At 39.9% G+C, this 10,008-nt stretch overlaps 1 protein-coding gene across 2 annotated transcripts; it reads right to left on the reverse strand.

The window, feature by feature from the left end:
- Positions 1 to 1,378: 1,378 nt before the first annotated feature.
- Positions 1,379 to 10,008, reverse strand: ZCRB1 (zinc finger CCHC-type and RNA binding motif containing 1). 2 transcript variants are annotated; one of them, XM_049783851.1, is made up of 7 exons: positions 9,919 to 10,002; positions 8,934 to 8,962; positions 6,379 to 6,490; positions 5,740 to 5,847; positions 3,639 to 3,751; positions 3,467 to 3,542; positions 1,379 to 1,545 (listed from the first exon to the last, which is right to left on the reverse strand). In XM_049783851.1, the coding sequence occupies exons 1-7, from the start codon at positions 10,000 to 10,002 to the stop codon at positions 1,414 to 1,416; spliced, it is 654 nt and encodes a 217-aa protein (XP_049639808.1). In that variant the 3' UTR covers positions 1,379 to 1,413. The 2 variants fall into 2 exon arrangements, with proteins under 2 accessions (XP_049639808.1, XP_049639809.1); XM_049783852.1 differs by lacking the exon at positions 8,934 to 8,962 and having other exon boundaries at positions 9,919 to 10,008.

A 10,008-nucleotide genomic window follows, 5' to 3' on the forward strand; every position in this document is an offset into this window, starting at 1 on the left:
TTGGTGGTGGTGGTGGGGTGAGGAAGTTATTTCTAGAGGACAAAAGTTGGATCGAAAAACAGGGCAAATAAATTAGGTCTCCTTGATAAGCTTTTATTTCGTTTTTGTTTTTGGTCACACCCAGCGGTGCTCAGGGGTTACTCCTGGTTTGTGCTCAGAAATCGCTCTTGGCAGGCTCGGGGAACCATATGGGATGCCAGGGATTGAATCTGGGTCTATGTTGGGTCCGCAGTGTGCAATGCAAACGCCCTACCACTGGGCTATCACACCGCCCCTGGTGATAAGACCTTTAAGAGCTACTTTTATTTTATGGGAAGGCCAGAGGATGGGGTTCAAGAGGTACAGCATCTGTCCTAGAAGTCATGAATTGGATCCTATTATCCCATATTATTGAGTATCCAATAAATAGCATTGCCTCTGTGACATCCAGTGTTAATAGTGTTGACCTAGCTTTTCAATTGTGTGCGAAAGGACAGCAACACCAAGTGTACAACACCCAGTAAACAATGCTACCAAGAGTGTTGTTCCACACAGCACCGCAAACAACTGTTATTTGGGATGACAAAAGAATTCCTATGATAGGGGCCCGGAGAGATAGCACAGCGGTGTTTGCCTTGCAAGCAGCCAATCCAGGACCAAAGGTGGTTGGTTCGAATCCCGGTGTCCCATATGGTCCCCCGTGCCTGCCAGGAGCTATTTCTGAGCAGACAGCCAGGAGTAACCCCTGAGCACCGCTGGGTGTGGCCCAAAAACAAAAAAAAAAAGAATTTCTATGATAGTATCTTCTATTTTATTCTAATGTATGTTTTTCAAGGTTAATAGTTGTTAAAATATATTGATTTTATGATTTTCTAAGATAGAAACATGGTATTTTAGAATTCTTTTTTTTCTTTTCTTTTGGTTTTTGGGTCACACCCGGCAGCGCTCAGGGGTTACTCCTGGCTCCATGCTCAGAAATCACTCCTGGGAGGCTCGGGATGCCGGGATTCAAACCACCTTCCTTCTGCATACAAGGCAAATGCCTTACTGCTGTGCTATCTCTGCGGCCCATAGAATTATTTCCAATTTCTTTTTTTTTTTTTTTTTTTTTTTTTTTTTGGTTTTTGGGCCACACCCGGTAACGCTCAGGGGTTACTCCTGGCTATGTGCTCAGAAGTTTGCTCCTGGCTTGGGGGACCATATGGGACACCGGGGGATCGAACCGCGGTCCGTCCAAGGTTAGCGCAGGCAAGGCAGGCACCTTACCTTTAGCGCCACCGCCCGGCCCAATTATTTCCAATTTCAATGAGCTCTTAAAAGGCAAAAATTTTGGTATTAATTATTTTATGCTTAAACACTGAAAGTAATAATTGTTAGTATAAATAAACTGAAACTGTAATATTAAAAAATAAATGATATTTAATAAATATAATTTTAATCACTAAGTTCTTCCTCATCACTGAAATATGTGCTTTTCTTTATTCTTGGGCGCCTTGAATCATCTGATGTTGAGGGACCTGCCGAACCGGGTTTCCATTTATTTTGCTCTTCTTCAACTTTGGCTTGCTGTAATATGATTCAGAAAATAAAATAAAAAAACAAGAAATTTAGTATTATTAATGTTGCATTAATTAAAAATAACATATGCAACATATCCCCACACTGTCCAGCACCCCAAGGTACTCTCTTCACAATATTATCCAAAATTATTCTAAGGCATTTTTATTAATCAACAGGCATATAAGATAAAATCTACTCTTAGGGATATGTAAAATATCATAAATTGTAAGTTAACTAAAAGGAAAATGCTTTATAAGTGCATTTATAATTTATTTACATGAAATCAAAATAACTATAAAATTATGTAATATCTAAAATGTCTTCTTTCTTATGTCTATAAATTATTTAATATATATTTATGACTAAAGTACTTATATACTTGTAGTAGGGTATACAAACATTCTTCATTTTGCACTTGTTTCTATTTTTTTTTTGGGGGGGGCCACACCTGGTGGTAGTCACAGGCTACTTTTGGTGAGCTTGGGAGACCATCTGGGGTCCTGGGGATAGAACCTGGGTCAGTTGTATGCAAGGCAAACACCATACCCGCTGTACTATCACTCCAGCCCCAGTCAAGTTTCTTTTAAGTTTCATTTCTCAAAAGTAAGGCTCACCAGTGGTACTCAAGACTCTGGGCCACAGTGAAACTTAATGTGGCTTTATAGGCCTAAAAATGCATTGCTCAAATCATATGGTTATGGAGACCTAATGGGGAATATGTGGTGCCAGAAATCAAACTTACGGTAACCATGAGCACCCTCCAGTGCTTTGAGTTATTTCCCAGCGCAAACTTTTTAAAACGTTGATTCAATAAAATCTTCTCTTTTGGGTAAACTCACTTTAATCAGTAATTCTATTTTTTTCTTTTTTTAATCAGTAATTCTAAATGTAAAGATTAAGATACTGAATGTGTATGGGATTTAGAAGAATTAATGGTAACATATTTCACATAGCTCTATTAGCTTTATAGAAATAGTCTATCTTGGGGCCAGAGAGATAGCATGAAGGTAAGGCATTTATTTGCCTTTCATGCAGAAGGATGGAGGTTCGAATCCCGGCATTCCATATGGTCTCCCAAGCATGCCAGGAGCGATTTCTGAGCATAGAACCAGGAGTAACCGCTGAGTGCTGCTAGGTGTGATCCCAAAACAAAAAACAAAACAAAACAAATAGTCTATCTCTGGGGTTAGAGTGATAGTAAGAGTGGGTAGAACACTTGCATGAAGCTGACCTGGGTTCAATCCCTACTACCACATATGGTGGTCTAATCCTCCCAGGACTGATCCTTAAACACAGAGCCGGGAGCTAAGCACAGCTGGGTATGGTCTCAAAACAAAACAAAACAAAATAAAATAGTCTACCTTCTAAAGTTTAGGAGGTGAAGGAGGAAAGATGGCAGTTAAGGTGTATAAGCAAGAAAAATAAAACTATTAATTACAGGATGGTGCTTTATTCTTTATTTAAAACATTTATTTTAATTAAAATTTTTAGGACTTCTAAGTAGTTCTCAGGAAGCTTAGGAGACACGTGATTCTTGGCCAAATAGGTCAGTAGTCTAATGGAAGGGTCTATGGATATGATGCTGGTAGGGCTCTGTGATACTGGGGATACCCTGGCCATCCCGGGGTTGCGGGGGCTCTCTAGGCTGAAGGCAGCAATGCTTGGGAGACCACGAGTGCATGGAATCAAACCTGGGCTGGACATATATGAAGCATGCACCCTAACCACTGTACTATCTTCCAGCATTGGCATGGTGTTTTTTGAAAATAATATTTAGGGATGTTTGCCTTGTACCCAGCCAACCTGGGCTCGATCCCAGGCATCCCATTTGGTCCCCCAAGCCAGGAGTAGTTTCTGAGTGTAGTGTCAGGAGTAACCCGAGTGCCACCGGATATGCTCCCCACGAAAAAAGAGAAATATTTTGTACCTGGAAAGCTATGGCCTGACTGAGGCTGTCAAGAGCAGGATCCTCACCTTCATCTTCACTCTCTTCTACTTCATCACTAAATTAGTAGAACAAAGAAATCCCAATGCACTCAACCAGTAGTGAAAGACTTCATTAACAGTTAATACATTTAATAAAGAGTAAATCTACATACATTTCCTCTTCTGGTTCAGGAATTTTCTTCTTTTTCTTTTTCTCTTTCTTCTTTGGAGGTTCACGTTCTCCAAGCATATTTTTGGGGCAGGCATAACTTAAGTGTCCACTTTCCTTGAAAGGAAAAGAACAATTTTATACACACACACACACACACACACACTCACACTCACACACATATATATGATATTGAAGAAACCTGCCTGGTATCTTAAGGCTAAAAAATTTTAGAAAAAAAAAAAAAAAAAGAACATTATTATCGGGGCCGGAGAGATAGCATGGAGGTAAGGCATTTGCCTTTCATGCTGAAGGATGGTAGTTCGAGTCCCAGCATCCCATATGGTCCCCTGTGCCTGCCAGGGGCGATTTCTGAGCATAGAGCCAGGAATAATCCCTGAGTGCTGCCGATGTGACCCAAAAACCAAAAAAAAAAAAAAAAAAAAAAAGATAAAAAATGAAGTGAAAACCATTATTTTCATATTTAGCAAAAAATTATGGCATTATAATTCTCATTGAGCAACTTTAACAATAAGGAAGTATTTTGATAGTTTCACTAAAATATAATATTTTATATCTCAGGTTTCAGGAGATAGAACTTTTCAAAATGGACTATTTTAAATATATAATTTTGATAAGAAGCATAGTTAGTCTTTTTTACATTTCCTATCATTTTTTTCTCCTTTCATATATTGACTATATCTATGCTGTCCAAGAGGCTATGGTACTCAATAGCCATAATCCTATAGTGAGTATTGAGAATCTGTCACAAATGATATGTATAGTAAGGATAAAGTGGCCACAGGACTTTGAAGATAATATTTAAAAACCTCACTACTTTAAAGACACAGCAGGGCTAAGGAGACAAATCAAAGGATAGGAATTCATGTTTGTATATAGGGGCCTGGGATTCAATTTCCAGTATCCCATGGTTCCACTGAACTGCTGGGACTAACCCTTGCCCTAGCACTGACCTAGAAGAATCTGTGCACCACCAGGTATAGTCTGAAAATTGAAAAAATTGAGAACTCCCTCCAAAAACCTCCAAGATATTCCAAAGAAGATGATTCAAATGATAACGTTACGAAGGTGTAATAACAAAACACTAACAAAACAGTATAGAAATAAGCACTAACCTAGTAACAAAAATTCACAGATCACTGATATCTTTCAAGATAATAATGAATACTCAGATTGCTTTTTTTTTTTTTTTTTTTTTTTGGTTTTTGGGTCACACCCGGCAGTGCTCAGGGGTTATTCCTTGCTCCAGGCTCAGAAATTGCTCCTGGCAGGCACGGGGGACCATATGGGACACTGGGATTCGAACTGATGACCTCCTGCATGAAAGGCAAACACCTTACCTCCATGCTATCTCTCTGGCCCCTCAGATTGCTTTTTAACCTATTTAAAATATTTTAGAGGAGCCAGCGTGGTGGTGCAAGTGCTAGCCTAGGACAGACCGCGGTTCGATCCCCCAGCGTCCCATATGGTCCCCCAAGCCAGGATGACTTCTGAACGCATAGGCAGGAGTAACCCCTGAGCGTCACTGGGTGTGGCCCAAAAACCAGAAAAAAAAAAATAAAGTATTTTAGAAACTGGAGAAAATACTATTCTATATTATCAAGGTTATCTTTATATACTAAAATTTCAATTGAGGGGCCTGAGAGATAGCATGGAGATAAGGCATTTGCCTTGCATGCACAGGGACGGTGGTTCAAATCCCAGCATCCCATATGGTCCCCTGAGCCTGCCAGGAGCTATTTCTGAGCATAGAGCCAGGAGTAACCCTGCTGCTGGATGTGACCCAAAATTCAAAAAAAAAAAAAAAAAAAAAAATCACCCTTTGCAGGCTGAGCCTGCCAGGAGTGATTTCTAAGTGTAGAGCCAAGAGTAACCCCTGAGCGCTGCAGGGTGTGACCCAAAAACAAAACAAACAAACAAACAAAATTCAATTGAGTAATAAAGATAAATCAAGAGAGACAAAGTAAAATGATAGTAATAACAAAGCGTTAGCCAGCCTAAAGTGTTGGAGAGCACAATTAAGCCACCAACGCAAAAAATATCTTGAAAGAAACTAGAAAACTTAAGTTTTTAGGTATACTCACCCCACATTCATAACACTTAGATTTATCAAAGTAGTTTCGTCTTCGGATAAACTCAGCTGCTCTTCCATTGTCAATAGCAATGCTTGCTTTTATCACTCTCCCAAATAACTGAATCAAGCAAAAATATAAAAACAGGATATTACTGCACTGACACCAAAAAACAAACAAACAAACAAAACTACAGCTACTTGATCTTATTTCCTCTCAATTTTCATAGAATTGTAACAAGTACTTAGGTGTGACAAATTCTGTAGAACAAATTCTCAATACTTAGATCCTATCAAAGCTTTTGGAAGCTGATGCAATTTTAATTTTTTTCTTATTTTATTAGTTTAAAATGCTCAGAATCTATTGATAAGTCTCAGATTATTCACTACAATCTCACATTTGCTAGCCTGGATGAACACAGTTGAAAAACCTTTTTTTTTTTTTTTTTTTTTGGTTTTTGGGCCACACCCGGTAACGCTCAGGGGTTACTCCTGGCTATGCGCTCAGAAGTCGCTCCTGGCTTGGGGGACCATATGGGACGCCGGGGGATCGAACCGCGGTCCGTCTCCTAGGCTAGCGCAGGTAAGGCAGGCACCTTACCTCCAGCGCCACCGCCCGGCCCCGAAAAACCTTTTGAAATAAATGACTTACCTGTTTGTTGTTTACGGCTCTGGTACAGTTTTGTGCGGAGTCTTTATCCAAAAACAAAATAAATGCAACCCCTTTACTCTTCCTGGTATCTTTATCTTTCATTATAGTAACCCTTAAGGAAATAAACAGTTAATAAGCAAAGAGTCAGTAATAAATAAAATGTATTAATACATACTTGAAAACTCAAGTGTCTACAAAGGATTGAAAAAAGTCACAGAATAAGACACACGGGTTATTCATTTAAAGTCACAAGATATCAAGAATGGAAATAGAGTATACAGCTTAGCAGTGACTATCTCACAAATCAAATATTGAAAGATGAAGAAATTATTAAAACATTGGAATTAGTGCTGGTATCATTTATTTTCTTTATCAAATCCCTTGCCTCACCAACAGGTATTCTTTTAGACAAAAAGGGGCGATTTCTGAGCAGATAGCCAGGAGTAACCCCTGAGTATCGCCGGATGTGGCCCAAAAACCAAAAACCAAAAAAAAAAAAAAAAAAAAAAAAAAAAAAAAGAATACCTCATGAAGAACAGTCTATCCAGATATCCAGACTATAATTAAGATTTGAAAGAATGGGCAGGAGAGATAGCACAGTGGTAAGGCATTTGCCTTAGATGCAGAAGGACAGTGGTTCAAATCTCGGCATCCCATTTGGTCCCCCGAGCCTGCTAGGAGCGATTTCTGAGCATAGAGCCAGGAGTAACCCCTGAGCACTGCTGAGTGTGACCCAAAAACAAAAAAACAAAAACAAAACAGGGCCCAGAGAGATAGCACAGTGGCGTTTGCCTTGCAAGCAGCCAATCCAGGACCAAAGGCGTAACCCCTGAGCACCGCCGGGTGTGACCCCAAAACAAAAACAAAAACAAAACAAAAAAAGATTTGAGGGCCCAAAGAGATAGCACAGCAGTGTTTGCCTTGCAAGCAGCCGATCCAGGACCAAAGGTGGTTGGTTGGAATCCCGGTGTGTCCCATATGGTCCCCCGTGCCTGCCAGGAGCTACTTCTGAGCAGACAGCCAGGAGTAACCCCTGAGCAACACCGGGTGTGGCCCAAAACCCCCCCCCCCCAAAAAAAAACAAAAACAAAAAAAAAAAAAAACAAAAACAAACAAAAACAAAAAAGATTTAAAAGAATGATAAAGACCTTTATTAATAGACAATATCTTAGGGAATTCATAGCCTAAAAATCAGTTTTACGGAAACATTAATCGAGCTTCTTCTGGAGAAACTAACTTCCCAATATGTCACAGAGTAGAGCATTCACTAATGATCTAAATTGAGCCTCCTGCTAGATTAATAAAGGTAAAAAAACATAGCAATCAATCATCACAAGTTGATTTATTTTGATAATTCCATCTCCGTTTTCCTTGTAATATTAAATAAATTTGCTATATAGGTATGCCATGGGGACAATATAGGAGGGTGGAGGGAACCTGGGAACATTGGTAGAGGGAAGTGGGTGCTGGTGGTAGTATTAATGTTGGGACATTCTATGTCTGAAACTACTCTATTACGAACAACTTTGTAAATGATGATGTGATGGAAGAAAAATAATGGGAGGGTTTGAGTCCTACCTGTTAGTGCTCAGGTCTACTTCAGCTCAATGCTCATGAGTGATGTCTGGCAATGTAATGTAGTGCCAATGATTAAACCAGGTGGCTGCATGGGAGACAAGTGCTTATCTCCTGTATTATCTTTTCAACTCCTAAGGACAGTATTTCTTTATTATGTTAAATGTCTATTTTTTTTTTTTTTTTTTTTGGTTTTTTGGGCCACACCCGGCGTTGCTCAGGGGTTACTCCTGGCTGTCTGCTCAGAAATAGCTCCTGCCAGGCACGGGAGACCATATGGGACACCAGGATTCGAACCAACTACCTTTGGTCCTGGATCGGCTGCTTGCAAGGCAAACGCTGCTGTGCTATCTCTCCGGGCCCCAAATGTCTATTTTATACAGAGGTAAGCAGACTTGCATTGAAAACATAATGGAGAGAGTCAAGGAGATAGCTCAAGTGCTAAGAGTATAGGACTAACATGTAAGACCCTGGACTTTATCCTTGAGCACTATTGGGATAGTCCTGATGGATTCTGAGGTGGGTCAAGAAGTTTTGGAGTAATGGCTCCGGGGGCCCCCTACGCAGCATTGGGGGAGTGGTTACTTTAGAATTAGAAATATATATTGTAGAAGATAAATTCGATAAAATTTTTATTTTTTGGTTGCTTCAGAAACAAACCCAGGGACCACACATATGTGAGGTATATGGTCTGTAACTGAGCTATTTCTCAGACAAACTTTTATCTGGCTCCTTGACAAACTTTTAAATAAAGTTTCGAGGGGCCGGGCGGTAGCGCTGGAGGTAAGGTGCCTGCCTTGCCTGCGCTAGCCTAGGACGGACCGCGGTTCGATCCCCCGGCATCCCGTATGGTCCCCCAAGAAGCCAGGAGCAACTTCTGAGCGCATAGCCAGAAGTAACCCCTGAGCGTCACAGGGTGTGGCCCAAAAACCAAAAAAAAAAAAAAAAAAAAAGTTTCGAAATTTGATGTGAGTACTTACTTTACCACTTTGCCATATTTGGAAAATATCTGAAACGAAAGACCAAATAATTTTTATTTAATTTTTAGTAATATGTTAAAGTTCAGATTATGTACATTTTTATACAAATATATAGATATATGCATTTTTATTATACATGATGAAAAATATTAGCTTATAGTCTACAAGAAAGGCCCTACAATTTATTTTTATTTAAATGACTAAAATTATATTCTTGGTATTGATGACGATAGAAACTGCCTCACATTTCTTTCTTTTAAATTTTTTGGTACTCAGGGCTTACTCCTGATAAAAGTATGCCTATAGAGACTGGAGGGAAAGTACAGCAGGTAGGGCATGTACCTTATATGCAGCTGACCCGAATTCTGTCTCAGAAATTCCATATGTTCCCTGCGCCCTGCCAGGAGTGATTCCTGAGTGTAGAGCCAGGAGTAACCCATGCACTGCTGGGTGTGGGCCCCAAACAAACAAAAGAGGGGAGCAAAAAAACTTCTTCATTTGGTATATAGAAGACTACTCATTGGACAGATGCTATATCCCTGGCATAAATAAATACATCAGAGAATCATAGAAACCTTGCACTACTACTATCTATGCTTTGGACTATCATTACTACTTTCATTCAATTACTAATTTTTTCTTTTTTTTTTTTTTTTTTTTTTGGTTTTTGGTTTTTGGATCACACCTGGCGGCGCTCAGGGGCTATTCCTGGCTCAGAAGTCGCCCCTGGCAGGCTCGGGGGACCCTATGGGATGCTGGGATTCGAACCACGGTCCTTCTGCATGCAAGGCAAATGATCTACAGCTGTGCTCTCTTCCGGCCCCTCAATTACTATTTTAAGACTACCAACCAAAAACAAGTGTCTAATTTTGCCCCAACAGGTGATTGCAATAGAATTTTTTGATACTGATGAAACACTTAAGTAATTATGTACTTATTAAGAACTTTGTCAGGGGAAACCCCCTGCTTAAGTTAACTCACTTACCCGGTATAAGTCATTGTTGGTCAGGGAAAAGGGTAAGTTGGAAACATACACGGTGCTTTTACTTGGGGCCAATCCACCACTCATTTCTAA

Source organism: Suncus etruscus, chromosome 11 (genome assembly GCF_024139225.1).
Source record: "Suncus etruscus isolate mSunEtr1 chromosome 11, mSunEtr1.pri.cur, whole genome shotgun sequence".
NCBI lineage: Eukaryota > Metazoa > Chordata > Mammalia > Eulipotyphla > Soricidae > Suncus > Suncus etruscus.

Coding starts and splice junctions, on each gene's coding strand:
- ZCRB1 (XM_049783851.1), bottom strand. CDS start 10,002: ATGAGTGGTGGATTGGCCCCAAGTAAAAGCACCGTGTATGTTTCCAAC. Junction 8,963..9,918: donor CCAACAATGACTTATACCGG/GTAAGTGAGTTA, acceptor CTTTCGTTTCAG/ATATTTTCCAAATATGGCAA. Junction 1,546..3,466: donor GTCAGGCCATAGCTTTCCAG/GTACAAAATATT, acceptor ATCATATTACAG/CAAGCCAAAGTTGAAGAAGA.